At 35.0% G+C, this 17,500-nt stretch overlaps 1 protein-coding gene across 1 annotated transcript in view; it reads right to left on the reverse strand.

Annotated features, from left to right (window-relative positions):
* pde6b (phosphodiesterase 6B, cGMP-specific, rod, beta) overlaps window positions 1-17,500 on the reverse strand; it is a 48,516-nt gene that overhangs the window by 633 nt on the left and 30,383 nt on the right. The window contains exons 11-21 of the mRNA XM_061966372.1: window positions 16,605-16,748; window positions 16,425-16,490; window positions 16,202-16,351; window positions 16,021-16,128; window positions 15,856-15,965; window positions 15,705-15,792; window positions 10,168-10,268; window positions 7,809-7,916; window positions 7,361-7,424; window positions 6,023-6,097; window positions 3,109-3,192 (exon numbers count right to left, since the gene is read on the reverse strand). Of these exons, the coding sequence (XP_061822356.1) occupies window positions 3,109-3,192; window positions 6,023-6,097; window positions 7,361-7,424; window positions 7,809-7,916; window positions 10,168-10,268; window positions 15,705-15,792; window positions 15,856-15,965; window positions 16,021-16,128; window positions 16,202-16,351; window positions 16,425-16,490; window positions 16,605-16,748 (1,098 nt within the window). The remainder of the gene's footprint in view (window positions 1-3,108; window positions 3,193-6,022; window positions 6,098-7,360; window positions 7,425-7,808; window positions 7,917-10,167; window positions 10,269-15,704; window positions 15,793-15,855; window positions 15,966-16,020; window positions 16,129-16,201; window positions 16,352-16,424; window positions 16,491-16,604; window positions 16,749-17,500) is intronic.

The following is a 17,500-nucleotide window of genomic DNA, read 5'->3' on the forward strand; positions in this document are numbered from 1 at the left end:
GTCTTGTGATTTTTTCCCCACACATACATATATTGCGCTCTACTACGGTATCGAGCACTATTTTTTGGATAACCTTATTAAGACATATATATATATATATATATATATATATATATGTATGTGTGGGGAAAAAAAATCACAAGACTATTTCATCTCTACAGGCCTGTTTCATGAGGGGGGGTACCCTCAATCGTCAGGAGATTTTAATGGGAGCATTCGCATACCATGGTTTATATAGGGCACAGAGTGGGTGGGTACAGGCTGGCCTAGGGGCGTGGTGATTGGCTCATGTGTTACCTAGGAGGTGTTTCCGTCTGTGGCGGCATGCTGTCACAATTTCGCTGCGCTTGTTGAGGGATGACAGGTCTGGACGGTAAATAATAAACAGTTTCTCTTTCAAGCATAGGTTGCATCTTTTATTACCACTATTGTAAGGTGTGCTGGATGCAAGAATTTGCCATGTTATTGAATATTCAACATTATTGTCTTTGAGGTCCCAAATGTGTTTGCTGAGTTCTGTGGTATTTCGCAGGTTTTTGTTCCTGAAAGAAGCCTTGTGGTTGTTCCATCTGGTTTTGAATTCACCCTCGGTTAATCCTACATATGTGTCGGATGTGTTAATGTCCTTGCGTATTACCTTAGATTGGTAGACAACTGATGTTTGTAAGCATCCCCCGTTGAGGGGGCAATCAGGTTTCTTTCGACAGTTACATGCTTTGTTGGTTTTGGAGTCGTTCTGACTGGGGGTCGACGGCTCATTTGCAATTGTTTTGTTGTGGTTTGAGATGATTTGTCGTATATTGTTCATGCAGCTGTAGCTCAATTTGATGTTGTTCTTGTTGAATACTTTTCTTAGGTTGTTGTCTTTGGGAAAGTGTTTGTCAATCAGGTTGAGGAATTTGTGTCCAATGTTAGTTGAGACGTTTTTGCTTTTGCTGTATGGGGGGTTGTACCAGATGATGCCGTTTCGTTTTCTGTTCTTTTTTGGCTGGTTTCCTGGCGTGGGTTCATAGGTGAGGGTGAAATTGTATCCGCTTTCATCAAGGGCTTTTTGGTACGGGGGGGTTGCTTGGTCAAATTCAGCTTTGCTAGATGACAGCATCGATAGCCTTTTATTGATTCCGGTAGGTATTCTTTTCGTGGTGGTGGGTGGGTGGTTGCTGTCATGGTGCACGTATTGGAGTGTTGTGTTGGGTTTCGTGAATGGTTGGTAGCTGTTATTTCCCAGGTTGAAAGTGACGTCAAGAAAGTTGACGGTTTGCTTGTTGGCTTCAATCGTGATCCGTAGGCCGTTCTCTTTGAAAATTTGGCATATGCGCTTCTTGGTATTCTCGCTGCTCCTTGGCGAGGCGCGACACACTGCCAGTCCGTCATCACGGTAAATACCAAGGTTCAGATTGAGGCTAGCGAGCTGGGAGAGGAGGAAACTCCCAACGAGTTCACACGTTTCTGCTCCGTCAAAACTTCCCATAGTGACGTCAAATGTTGCATTGTTCTTTTTTTGCCATGGTGTACTGTTGTGGATGAGAATGGAGTTTTTTGCGTGGATGATGATGTTTCTTTCGTTGCCTGTGATTGAGTCGTAGTCTAATGTTGAATATTCAATAACATGGCAAATTCTTGCATCCAGCACACCTTACAATAGTGGTAATAAAAGATGCAACCTATGCTTGAAAGAGAAACTGTTTATTATTTACCGTCCAGACCTGTCATCCCTCAACAAGCGCAGCGAAATTGTGACAGCATGCCGCCACAGAAGGAAACACCTCCTAGGTAACACATGAGCCAATCACCACGCCCCTACACCAGCCTGTACCCACCCACTCTGTGCCCTATATAAACCATGGTATGTGAATGCTCCCATTAAAATCTCCTGATGATTGAGGGTACCACCCCTCATGAAACAGGCCTGTAGAGATGAAATAGTCTTGTCATTTTTTTCCCACACATACATATATATATATATATATATATGTATGTGTGGTAAAAAAATCACAAGACTATTTCATCTCTACAGGCCTGTTTCATGAGGGGGGGTACCCTCAATCATCAGGAGATTTTAATGGGAGCATTCGCATACCATGGTTTATATAGGGCACAGAGTGGGTGGGTACAGGCTGGTGTAGGGGCGTGGTGATTGGCTCATGTGTTACCTAGGAGGTGTTTCCTTCTGTGGCGGCATGCCGCACATATATTGCGCTCTACTACGGTATCGAGCACTATTTTTTGGATAACCTTATTAAGACATATATATATATATATATATATATATATATACATACATACATACATACATATATGTATGTATGTATTTATATATATTTATATATATATATATATATATATATATATGTGTATATATATATAAAAGTACAATTAAAACGTAATATTATAAAAAATATATACATTTTTATGTGTGAAAAAATAAATCTGTAATTTTTACAAGATTAAAGTATTTTTTTTTTATTAATTTGAGATTGTTTTTAACCATTTTACAGGATTCAATTAAAGTATATTGTGAACTGTTTTTTATTTTTTTTACTTTTTATTTATTTTATTTTTTTATTTAAAAAAACCCCTCATTGTGAGAAAAAATTTATTTTACAAGAATTGTGTAGAATTTTTTTTTTTAATTAAGAAAAAGAGTTTGCAATTTTATATATTTAAAGCCAAATATATTGAGGGAAAAAAAATCATAATTCTTTTTAGAAAATAAGTTGCAATATTGTGAAGCATTGTGAAAATACGAAATTTGAGGAATATTCTGAGAAAAAAATAAAATAAAATTGTGTACTTTTACAAGATTTAAGTCAGATATATTATTAAAAAAACATTTTTTTGGTATTTTTTTTTTTTTTAGAAAAAAAGTTAGTCATATTTTGAGAAAAACAGTTTTCATTGTACAAGAATGATGTCAGAATGTTTTAAAGGAAATAGTTAAAAATTGTACAATTTAACAGGATTTAAGTAAAACATTTTTTTTTACAAAAAACAATTTTGTGAGAAGTTATTTTTCTAACTTTGCGTAGAAAGATTTGAAGGAAAGGGTTTGCTGTCTGACACAAATGTAGATGCAGGCTTCTGATTGGCCAGCAGGGAGGAGCCTACCTTGTAGACGAAGGTGCAGACAAAGTCGATGAAACCACACTGAAGTTTGGGGAGATCCGCTGCTTTGGTCCTGTCCATCATGGGCTAGTGGACGTTGGAAACAAACATCACATGACAAACAATCCCAGGTTGTGATGGAACTATTGGAATCCGTGTTTCCCTCAATGAACCGCAGCTCCCCAGTGCTGGCAGCACTCATGCAGGCCCAGACGACGCCACCACTAAATTGCTACGCCGTAACAAATAATCTTGCATTGCTAGCAATTTCCACACTAAAAGGTTGTGTTGAGCTCATTGTCAGGAGCACACAAACATCCATTCACATTCCAATTGCCATTCTTATTCGTCATGATTCTAAATCAATTCATCATTTTCAAAAAATAGATTGAAAAATGTTTTTAAAAATATTTGTAAAAGGTTTATTTTGTTAGGTTTTTTTTAAATCTAAAGACGGTATGTTTCTCAATAGTATTTATGATGCATTATATATATATATATATATACATACACACATATATATATATACATACACACATATATATATATACATACACACATATATACACATATATATATATACATACATATATATATATATATATACATACACATATATATATACACATGTATATATATATATACACATACACACATATATATACACATATATATACACATGTATATATATATGTATATATATATACACATACACACATATACATATATATATACATACACACATATATATATACATACATATATATATACATACACATCTATATACACATGTGTATATATATATATATATATATATATATATATATATATATATATGTATATATATACATATACGGACATACTGTATATATATATATATATATATATATATATATATATACACACATATACGGACATACTGTATATATACATACACATATACATATATATACATACACACATATATATACACACATACATATATATATATACATACACACATATATATACACATATATATACATATATGTACATGTATGTATATATATATACATATATATGTGTGTATATATATATATATACATACACATATATATATATACATACACACATATATACACATATAGATATACATATATGTATATATGTATATACATATATATATATATATATAAACATATATATATATATAAACATATACATATATATATATATATATATATATATATATATATATATATATATATATATATATATATATATATACACATATATACATACATACTTATATATATATATATACATATATATGTGTGTATATATCACTTCCGCCCGATTGTAGCTGAGATAGGCTCCAGCGCCCCCCGGGACCCCAAAGGGAATAAGCGGTAGAAAATGGATGGATGGATGGATATATATATATATATATATATATATATATATATATATATATATATATATATATATATATATATATATATATATATATATATACATACACGTATGCATATATATACATACACATATACATATATATATATATATACATACACACATATATATATATACATACACACATATATATATACACATATATATACATATATGTACCTGTATGTATATATATACATACATATATAAATACATATATATGTGTGTATATATATACACATACACATATACATACAGTATATATATACATACACACATATATGTACATGTATGTATATATATATATATATATATATATATATATATATATATATATATATATATATATATATATATATACACACACAGTGGAACCTCGATTTATGAAGTGTAACTAAAGAGGAATGAGTCGATAACGCCAGCCAAGGACGTTCAAATAATATTTAAACAGCGGACATTTATCCATGAAAATATGAAGAAGCTGCTGATGGTGTGTTTGAGGGACAAGCAGCCGGAAGGAGTCATTATTATTCCATTACTTTTTTGTGTACGTTATTTGAAAACAACATGTTAGATGATACAATGGTGATACCACTAGACTGTAATCCCTCACTGTGATACCACTAGACTGTAATCCCTCACTGTGATACCACTAGACTGTAATCCCTCACTGTGATACCACTAGACTGTAATCCCTCACTGTGATACCACTAGACTGTAATCCCTCACTGTGATACCACTAGACTGTAATCCCTCACTGTGATACCACTAGACTGTAATCCCTCACTGTGATACCACTAGACTGTAATCCCTCACAGTGATACCACTAGACTGTAATCCCTCACTGTGATACCACTAGACTGTAATCCCTCACTGTGATACCACTAGACTGTAATCCCTCACTGTGATACCACTAGACTGTAATCCCTCACAGTGATACCACTAGACTGTAATCCCTCACTGTGATACCACTAGACTGTAATCCCTCACTGTGATACCACTAGACTGTAATACCTCACTGTGATACCACTAGACTGTAATCCCTCACAGTGATACCACTAGACTGTAATCCCTCACTGTGATACCACTAGACTGTAATCCCTCACTGTGATACCACTAGACTGTAATCCCTCACAGTGATACCACTAGACTGTAATCCCTCACAGTGATACCACTAGACTGTAATCCCTCACTGTGATACCACTAGACTGTAATCCCTCACTGTGATACCACTAGACTGTAATCCCTCACAGTGATACCACTAGACTGTAATCCCTCACAGTGAAGGAGTTCTGCTTGTGACCCAGCTCAATTATTCCCTAAAAAGCTTATAAATATGACCTTTTAACATCATGAGACATGAAAGAAGTCCAATACAGTCATGCTGCCTGAGCCAATCACATACTGGACACCATTTTGACACTTAGCCTTGCTTTGCTCACAGAGCATTTTGCTTTGTCATTTGTCAACGTGGGAGAAGACTCACGATGGGTTGTTGTTCCAGAACAGTCCTCTCAAGGTCACCTTGCTCCCAGAACTCTGCTGCCACCGACAGGGCCACCTGTGTGACAACACACACACCTGAGTGACAACACAACCACCTGTGTGACAACACAACCACCTGAGTGACAACACAACCACCTGAGTGACAACACAACCCTCACTGATCATATCAGACACTTGATTGTAGTGATGACATCATACACTTTCTTGTCCTGATGACATCATACACTTTCTTGTAGTGATGATATCATACACTTTATTGTAGTGATGATATCATACACTTTCTTGTCCTGATGACATCATACACTTTCTTGTAGTGATGATATCATACACTTTCTTGTAGTGATGATATCATACACTTTCTTGGAGTGATGATATCATACACTTTATTGTAGTGATGATATCATACACTTTCTTGTAGTGATGATATCATACACTTTGTTGTAGTGATGATATCATACACTTTCTGGTAGTGATGACATCATGCACCTTCTGGTAGTGATGACATCATACACTTTCTGGTAGTGATGATATCATACACTTTCTTGTAGTGATGATATCATACATGTTCTTGTAGTGATGATATCATACACTTTCTGGTAGTGCTGATATCATACACTTTCTTGTAGTGATGATATCATACACTTTCTTGTAGTGATGACATCATACACTTTCTTGTAGTGATGATATCATACACTTTGTTTTAGTGATGATATCATACACTTTCTTGTCCTGATGATATCATACACTTTCTTGTAGTGATGACATCATACACTTTCTTGTAGTGATGACATCATACACTTTCTTGTAGTGATGATATCATACACTTTCTGGTAGTGATGACATCATACACTTTCTGGTAGTGATGATATCATACACTTTCTTGTAGTGATGATATCATACATGTTCTTGTAGTGATGATATCATACACTTTCTGGTAGTGCTGATATCATACACTTTGTTGTAGTGATGATATCATACACTTTCTTGTAGTGCTGATATCATACACTTTCTTGTAGTGATGACATCATACACTTTCTTGTAGTGATGATATCATACACTTTCTTGTAGTGATGATATCATACACTTTCTGGTAGTGATGACATCATACACTTTCTGGTAGTGATGATATCATACACTTTCTTGTAGTGATGATATCATACACTTTCTTGTAGTGATGATATCATACACTTTGTTGTGGTGATGATATCATACACTTTCTTGTAGTGATGATATCATACACTTTCTTGTAGTGATGATATCATACACTTTGTTGTAGTGATGATATCATACACTTTCTTGTCTTCCTGACCAGTCTCACCTTGCTTTGTACCTCCCAGGGCTTAGTGATGGCGGACAGATCACACGCTGTCATCATCATGGCCCTGAAACACATCACATCATATATATATATATATATATATATATATATATATATATATATATATATATATATATATATATATATATATATATATATATATATATATGCCCCCCACCTTGGTTATGAACAATAACACGTTATTACATGTCAATAACATAAAAACCATAAAAGGTAAACAACATAAAAAGTATGATAAACAACATGATTAGCAGAGAGAGGATGGTGTAACTCCATCAGGTGTAACTCCATCAGGTGTAACTCCATCAGGTGTAACTCCATCAGGTGTAACTCCATCAGGTGTAACTGCATCAGGTGTAACTCCATCAGGTGTAATTCCATCAGGTGTAACTCCATCAGGTGTAACTCCATCAGGTGCTGCACTCACATGACGATCTCCTTCCTGGTGGTCTCCAGAGACAGGAAGTCCACCCACTTCTTCTCATCCTCGTACGTCTGCGACAGATCCACGATCTTCTGGAACATGGTCCTCTTCCTGACATCATCATTATTATTATTATTATTATTATTATTATTATTATTATTATTATTATTATTATTATTATTATTATTATTATTGTTATTATTATTATTAGTAGTATTATTGTTATTGTTATTATTATTATTATTACATTACAGTGGACTGTAGTGTAAATATTGTGTAGATATAATGTAGATATAGTGTAGATATGATGCAAATGTAGTGTAGATATAATGCAAGTATAGTGTATATATAATGTAGATATAGTGTAGATATAATGCAAATGTAGTTTAGATATAATGCAGGTATAGTGTAGATATAATGTAGATATAGTGTAGATATAATGCAAATGTAGTGTAGATATAATGCAAGTATAGTGTATATATAGTGTAGATATAGTGTAGATATAATGCAAATGTAGTTTAGATATAATGCAGGTATAGTGTAGATATAATGTAGATATAGTGTAGATATAATGCAAGTATAGTGTATATATAGTGTAGATATAGTGTAGATATAATGCAAATGTAGTTTAGATATAATGCAGGTATAGTGTAGATATAATGTAGATATAGTGTAGATATAATGCAAATGTAGTGTAGATATAATGCAAGTATAGTGTATATATAATGTAGATATAGTGTAGATATAATGCAAATGTAGTTTAGATATAATGCAGGTATAGTGTAGATATAATGTAGATATAGTGTAGATATAATGCAAATGTAGTGTAGATATAATGCAAGTATAGTGTATATATAATCTAGATATAGTGTAGATATAATGCAAATGTAGTTTAGATATAATGCAGGTATAGTGTAGATATAGTGTAGATATAATGCAAATGTAGTGTAGATATAATGCAGGTATAGTGTAGATATAATCTAGATATAGTGTAGATATAATGCAAATGTAGTGTAGATATAGTGTAGATATAATGCAGGTATAGTGTAGCTATAATGTTGATATTGTGTAGATATATTGTAAATGTAGTGTAGATATAATGTAGGTATAGTGTGGATATAATGTAGATACAATGTAGGTATAATGCAAATGTAGTGTAGATATTATGTAATCATAGTGTAGATATAATGTAAATGTAGTGTAGATATAATGTAGGTATAGTGTAGATATAATTTAGGTGTAGTGTAGATATAATGTAGGTATAATGCAAATGTAGTGTAGATATAATGTAGGTATAGTGTAGATATAATGTAAATGTAGTGTAGTTATAATGTAGATATGGTGTAGATAGAATGTAGATATTGTGTTGATATAATGTGAATGTTGTGTAGATATAATGTAGATATAGTGTAGATATAATGTAGATATAATGTAAATGTAGTGTAGATATAATGTAGGTATAGTGTAGATATAATGTAGATATTGTGTAGATATAATGTAAATGTAGTGTAGATATAATGTAGGTATAGTGTAGATATAATTTAGGTGTAGTGTAGATATAATGTAGGTATAATGCAAATGTAGTGTAGATATAATGTAGGTATAGTGTAGATATAATGTAAATGTAGTGAAGTTATAATGTAGATATGGTGTATATAGAATGTAGATATTGTGTTGATATAATGTGAATGTTGTGTAGATATAATGTAGATATAGTGTAGATATAATGTAGATATAATGTAAATGTAGTGGAGATATAATGTAGGTATAGTGTAGATATAATGTAGATATTGTGTAGATATAATGTAAATGTAGTGGAGATATAATGCAGGTATAGTGTAGATATAATGTAGATATAGTATAAATATAATGTAGATATAATGTAGTAGATATAGTGTAGATATAATGTAATAGATATAGCGTAGATATAGTGTAGATATAATGTAGATATAGTATAAATATAGTGTAGATTTGATGTAAATATAGTGTAGATATAATGTAGCAGATGTAGTGTAGATATAATGTAGATGTAGTATAAATATAGTGTAGATATAATGTAGTAGATATAGTGTAGATATAATGCAGTATATATAGTGTAGATATAATGCAGTATATATAGTGTAGATATAATGTAGTAGATATAGTGTAGATATAATGTAGATATAGTATAAATATAATGTAGATATAATGTAGTCGATATAATGTAGATATAGTGTAGATATAATGTAGTATATATAATGTAGTAGATATAATGTAGTAGATATAATGTAGTGTATATATTGTAGTAGATATAATGTAGTAGATATAATGTAGTATATATATTGTAGTAGATATAATGTAGAGAGAGTGAAGAAGATCTAACTTGAAATAAAGAGCCAGGTCGGTGGCGATGATGGCGATGTCCGTGAGGTGGATCACGTGGTCCACCTGGCGCCGGTTCAGGTTCTGGTAGATGTTCAGAGTCTGCAGTGAAGACACCAGGGAACACTTGTAATGTGTGTGTGTAACATGCTAACATGCTGACTGTTTTCATGGATAAATGTTTTTAGTACAATTGTAATGTGTGTGTGTGTAACATGCTAACATGCTGACTGTTTTCATGGATAAATGTTTTCAGTACAATTGTATTGTGTATGTGGCTGTAACATGCTAACATGCTGACTGTTTTCATGGATAAATGTTTTTAGTACAATTGTATTGTGTATGTGGCTGTAACATGCTAACATGCTGACTGTTTTCATGGATAAATGTTTTTAGTACAATTGTATTGTGTATGTGGCTGTAACATGCTAACATGCTGACTGTTTTCATGGATAAATGTTTTTAGTACTCTTGTAATGTGTGTGTGTAACATGCTAACATGCTGACTGTTTTCATGGATAAATGTTTTTAGTACTCTTGTAATGTGTGTGTGTAACATGCTAACATGCTGACTGTTTTCATGGATAAATGTTTTTAGTACAATTGTATTGTGTATGTGGCTGTAACATGCTAACATGCTGACTGTTTTCATGGATAAATGTTTTTAGTACTCTTGTAATGTGTGTGTGTAACATGCTAACATGCTGACTGTTTTCATGGATAAATGTTTTTAGTACAATTGTATTGTGTATGTGGCTGTAACATGCTAACATGCTGACTGTTTTCATGGATAAATGTTTTTAGTACAATTGTATTGTGTATGTGGCTGTAACATGCTAACATGCTGACTGTTTTCATGGATAAATGTTTTTAGTACACTTGTAATGTGTGTGTGTAACATGCTAACATGCTGACTGTTTTCATGGATAAATGTTTTTAGTACTCTTGTAATGTGTGTGTGTAACATGCTAACATGCTGACTGTTTTCATGGATAAATGTTTTTAGTACAATTGTATTGTGTATGTGGCTGTAACATGCTAACATGCTGACTGTTTTCATGGATAAATGTTTTTAGAACACTTGTAATGTGTGTGTGTAACATGCTAACATGCTGACTGTTTTCATGGATAAATGTTTTTAGTACAATTGTATTGTGTATGTGGCTGTAACATGCTAACATGCTGACTGTTTTCATGGATAAATGTTTTTAGTACAATTGTATTGTGTATGTGGCTGTAACATGCTAACATGCTGACTGTTTTCATGGATAAATGTTTTTAGTACTCTTGTAATGTGTGTGTGTAACATGCTAACATGCTGACTGTTTTCATGGATAAATGTTTTTAGTACTCTTGTAATGTGTGTGTGTAACATGCTAACATGCTGACTGTTTTCATGGATAAATGTTTTTAGTACTCTTGTAATGTGTGTGTGTAACATGCTAACATGCTGACTGTTTTCATGGATAAATGTTTTTAGTACAATTGTATTGTGTATGTGGCTGTAACATGCTAACATGCTGACTGTTTTCATGGATAAATGTTTTTAGTACTCTTGTAATGTGTGTGTGTAACATGCTAACATGCTGACTGTTTTCATGGATAAATGTTTTTAGTACAATTGTATTGTGTATGTGGCTGTAACATGCTAACATGCTGACTGTTTTCATGGATAAATGTTTTTAGTACAATTGTATTGTGTATGTGGCTGTAACATGCTAACATGCTGACTGTTTTCATGGATAAATGTTTTTAGTACAATTGTATTGTGTATGTGGCTGTAACATGCTAACATGCTGACTGTTTTCATGGATAAATGTTTTTAGTACTCTTGTAATGTGTGTGTGTAACATGCTAACATGCTGACTGTTTTCATGGATAAATGTTTTTAGTACAATTGTATTGTGTATGTGGCTGTAACATGCTAACATGCTGACTGTTTTCATGGATAAATGTTTTTAGTACACTTGTAATGTGTGTGTGTAACATGCTAACATGCTGACTGTTTTCATGGATAAATGTTTTTAGTACTCTTGTAATGTGTGTGTGTAACATGCTAACATGCTGACTGTTTTCATGGATAAATGTTTTTAGTACAATTGTATTGTGTATGTGGCTGTAACATGCTAACATGCTGACTGTTTTCATGGATAAATGTTTTTAGAACACTTGTAATGTGTGTGTGTAACATGCTAACATGCTGACTGTTTTCATGGATAAATGTTTTTAGTACAATTGTATTGTGTATGTGGCTGTAACATGCTAACATGCTGACTGTTTTCATGGATAAATGTTTTTAGTACAATTGTATTGTGTATGTGGCTGTAACATGCTAACATGCTGACTGTTTTCATGGATAAATGTTTTTAGTACTCTTGTAATGTGTGTGTGTAACATGCTAACATGCTGACTGTTTTCATGGATAAATGTTTTTAGTACTCTTGTAATGTGTGTGTGTAACATGCTAACATGCTGACTGTTTTCATGGATAAATGTTTTTAGTACAATTGTATTGTGTATGTGGCTGTAACATGCTAACATGCTGACTGTTTTCATGGATAAATGTTTTTAGTACTCTTGTAATGTGTGTGTGTAACATGCTAACATGCTGACTGTTTTCATGGATAAATGTTTTTAGTACAATTGTATTGTGTATGTGGCTGTAACATGCTAACATGCTGACTGTTTTCATGGATAAATGTTTTTAGTACAATTGTATTGTGTATGTGGCTGTAACATGCTAACATGCTGACTGTTTTCATGGATAAATGTTTTTAGTACAATTGTATTGTGTATGTGGCTGTAACATGCTAACATGCTGACTGTTTTCATGGATAAATGTTTTTAGTACAATTGTATTGTGTATGTGGCTGTAACATGCTAACATGCTGACTGTTTTCATGGATAAATGTTTTTAGTACACTTGTAATGTGTGTGTGTAACATGCTAACATGCTGACTGTTTTCATGGATAAATGTTTTTAGTACTCTTGTAATGTGTGTGTGTAACATGCTAACATGCTGACTGTTTTCATGGATAAATGTTTTTAGTACAATTGTATTGTGTATGTGGCTGTAACATGCTAACATGCTGACTGTTTTCATGGATAAATGTTTTTAGAACACTTGTAATGTGTGTGTGTAACATGCTAACATGCTGACTGTTTTCATGGATAAATGTTTTTAGTACAATTGTATTGTGTATGTGGCTGTAACATGCTAACATGCTGACTGTTTTCATGGATAAATGTTTTTAGTACAATTGTATTGTGTATGTGGCTGTAACATGCTAACATGCTGACTGTTTTCATGGATAAATGTTTTTAGTACTCTTGTAATGTGTGTGTGTAACATGCTAACATGCTGACTGTTTTCATGGATAAATGTTTTTAGTACTCTTGTAATGTGTGTGTGTAACATGCTAACATGCTGACTGTTTTCATGGATAAATGTTTTTAGTACAATTGTATTGTGTATGTGGCTGTAACATGCTAACATGCTGACTGTTTTCATGGATAAATGTTTTTAGTACTCTTGTAATGTGTGTGTGTAACATGCTAACATGCTGACTGTTTTCATGGATAAATGTTTTTAGTACAATTGTATTGTGTATGTGGCTGTAACATGCTAACATGCTGACTGTTTTCATGGATAAATGTTTTTAGTACAATTGTATTGTGTATGTGGCTGTAACATGCTAACATGCTGACTGTTTTCATGGATAAATGTTTTTAGTACAATTGTATTGTGTATGTGGCTGTAACATGCTAACATGCTGACTGTTTTCATGGATAAATGTTTTTAGTACACTTGTAATGTGTGTGTGTAACATGCTAACATGCTGACTGTTTTCATGGATAAATGTTTTTAGTACTCTTGTAATGTGTGTGTGTAACATGCTAACATGCTGACTGTTTTCATGGATAAATGTTTTTAGTACAATTGCATTGTGTATGTGGCTGTAACATGCTAACATGCTGACTGTTTTCATGGATAAATGTTTTTAGTACAATTGTATTGTGTATGTGGCTGTAACATGCTAACATGCTGACTGTTTTCATGGATAAATGTTTTTAGTACAATTGCATTGTGTATGTGGCTGTAACATGCTAACATGCTGACTGTTTTCATGGATAAATGTTTTTAGTACAATTGTATTGTGTATGTGGCTGTAACATGCTAACATGCTGACTGTTTTCATGGATAAATGTTTTTAGTACAATTGTATTGTGTATGTGGCTGTAACATGCTAACATGCTGACTGTTTTCATGGATAAATGTTTTTAGTACAATTGTATTGTGTATGTGGCTGTAACATGCTAACATGCTGACTGTTTTCATGGATAAATGTTTTTAGTACAATTGTATTGTGTATGTGGCTGTAACATGCTAACATGCTGACTGTTTTCATGGATAAATGTTTTTAGTACAATTGTATTGTGTATGTGGCTGTAACATGCTAACATGCTGACTGTTTTCATGGATAAATGTTTTTAGTACAATTGTATTGTGTATGTGGCTGTAACATGCTAACATGCTGACTGTTTTCATGGATAAATGTTTTTAGTACAATTGTATTGTGTATGTGGCTGTAACATGCTAACATGCTGACTGTTTTCATGGATAAATGTTTTTAGTACACTTGTAATGTGTGTGTGTAACATGCTAACATGCTGACTGTTTTCATGGATAAATGTTTTTAGTACAATTGTATTGTGTATGTGGCTGTAACATGCTAACATGCTGACTGTTTTCATGGATAAATGTTTTTAGTACAATTGTATTGTGTATGTGGCTGTAACATGCTAACATGCTGACTGTTTTCATGGATAAATGTTTTTAGTACAATTGCATTGTGTATGTGGCTGTAACATGCTAACATGCTGACTGTTTTCATGGATAAATGTTTTTAGTACAATTGTATTGTGTATGTGGCTGTAACATGCTAACATGCTGACTGTTTTCATGGATAAATGTTTTTAGTACAATTGTATTGTGTATGTGGCTGTAACATGCTAACATGCTGACTGTTTTCATGGATAAATGTTTTTAGTACAATTGTATTGTGTATGTGGCTGTAACATGCTAACATGCTGACTGTTTTCATGGATAAATGTTTTTAGTACAATTGTATTGTGTATGTGGCTGTAACATGCTAACATGCTGACTGTTTTCATGGATAAATGTTTTTAGTACAATTGTATTGTGTATGTGGCTGTAACATGCTAACATGCTGACTGTTTTCATGGATAAATGTTTTTAGTACAATTGTATTGTGTATGTGGCTGTAACATGCTAACATGCTGACTGTTTTCATGGATAAATGTTTTTAGTACACTTGTAATGTGTGTGTGTAACATGCTAACATGCTGACTGTTTTCATGGATAAATGTTTTTAGTACAATTGTATTGTGTATGCGGCTGTAACATGCTAACATGCTGACTGTTTTCATGGATAAATGTTTTTAGTACAATTGTATTGTGTATGTGGCTGTAACATGCTAACATGCTGACTGTTTTCATGGATAAATGTTCTCACCTCGTCCGACAGGAGAAACTTTCCGAACTCCAGGTGGTGTCGTTCCAGGATGGAGGAGCCGTGCAGTTTGGCCAGAGGGTTGCCCGACCTGCGGGCGTGGAAAAGGTTGAGGTGTGTCTGCGGGTGTGGGCGGAGCTCTGGCGGGACCTACTTGACCTGGTACAAGTTGTTGGTGCCGCGGTGGTCGATGTCGTGGAGGAAGCCGGCCGTGATCATGGCCATCACCTCCAGGTCGGTGTAGTACCTCTTCAGCATCCCCGTCTAGGACCACAACCCAACATGAGTGCGGCTCCGGTGCCCCCTGTAGGGTGCGTACCGTCAGCAGGGTGAACATGGTCTGTCCCACGTTGAAGCCGTGGCGCCAGTTGTGGTAGGTGATCCTCCTGTAGCCCTTGCTGACCGAGTACATGAAGCGGACCAGAACCTGCCGGCGGAAACCCGCAATTAGCGCTCGGCGCAAAATGTCCGACGGGAGGGGTGGGGGGGGCGTTGCGCACCTCCTGAGGGATCTGGAACTTCTTCACCACGCCGACCTCGTAGTACATCTGGATCCCGCACTGGACCAGCTCCGTCTCCGAGCACTTGAAGTCCGAGAAGCGGAACTCGTAAATCTCAAACTTCTTGATCAGAGGCGGCAGGTCTTTTTTCTGCAAAAACCCCAGACCAACCGGTCACGGACCCGAGTGGTCTTTGGACTTCAACCACTTGGAGGGTTTTTACCAAGATACTCCAGAGCTCTTCTTCTTGGCACTCGCAGGGTTCACAGTCGTAGACTTCTCTGGTCTTCTGCATGGAGGACAACCTTGGTCTCAGTCCACAGGACTCTGAACCTTGGTCTCAGTCCACAGGACTCTGAACCATCCCAACTAGTGTTGTTGTGCTGACAGAGGTGCCACTCACCAGGATGTTCTGAATCTCGTCGTTGCGACACCTGACGTGGTAGAGCACCATGTCCTGGGCGATGTCCTTGCGGTTCTCCAGCTTGTTCATCTTGTCGTAGGTGTCCGTGTTGAGGGCCGACCAGCCCAAGAACTGGGTCAGGGCCTGGGGGAGAGCAGGACCATGGAACAGATTTAAATACACCTGAGTATAAAAGCCCAAGAACTGGGTCAGGGCCTGGGGGAGAGCAGGACCATGGAACAGATTTAAATACACCTGAGTATAAAAGCCCAAGAACTGGGTCAGGGCCTGGGGGAGAGCAGGACCATGGAACAGATTTAAATACACCTGAGTATAAAAGCCCAAGAACTGGGTCAGGGCCTAGGGGAGAGCAGGACCGTGGAACAGATTTAAATACACCTGAGTATAAAAGCCCAAGAACTGGGTCAGGGCCTGGGGGAGAGCAGGACCATGGAACAGATTTAAATACACCTGAGTATAAAAGCCCAAGAACTGGGTCAGGGCCTGGGGGAGAGCAGGACCATGGAACATATTTAAATACACCTGAGTATAAAAGCCCAAGAACTGGGTCAGGGCCTGGGGGAGAGCAGGACCATGGAACAGATTTAAATACACCTGAGTATAAAAGCCCAAGAACTGGGTCAGGGCCTGGGGGAGAGCAGGACCATGGAACAGATTTAAATACACCTGAGTATAAAAGCCCAAGAACTGGGTCAGGGCCTGGGGGAGAGCAGGACCGTGGAACAGATTTAAATACACCTGAGTATAAAAGCCCAAGAACTGGGTCAGGGCCTGGGGGAGAGCAGGACCGTGGAACAGATTTAAATACACCTGAGTATAAAAGCCCAAGAACTGGGTCAGGGCCTAGGGGAGAGCAGGACCGTGGAACAGATTTA

Source organism: Nerophis lumbriciformis, linkage group LG11, assembly GCF_033978685.3.
Source record: "Nerophis lumbriciformis linkage group LG11, RoL_Nlum_v2.1, whole genome shotgun sequence".
Classification (NCBI taxonomy): Eukaryota; Metazoa; Chordata; class Actinopteri; order Syngnathiformes; family Syngnathidae; genus Nerophis; species Nerophis lumbriciformis.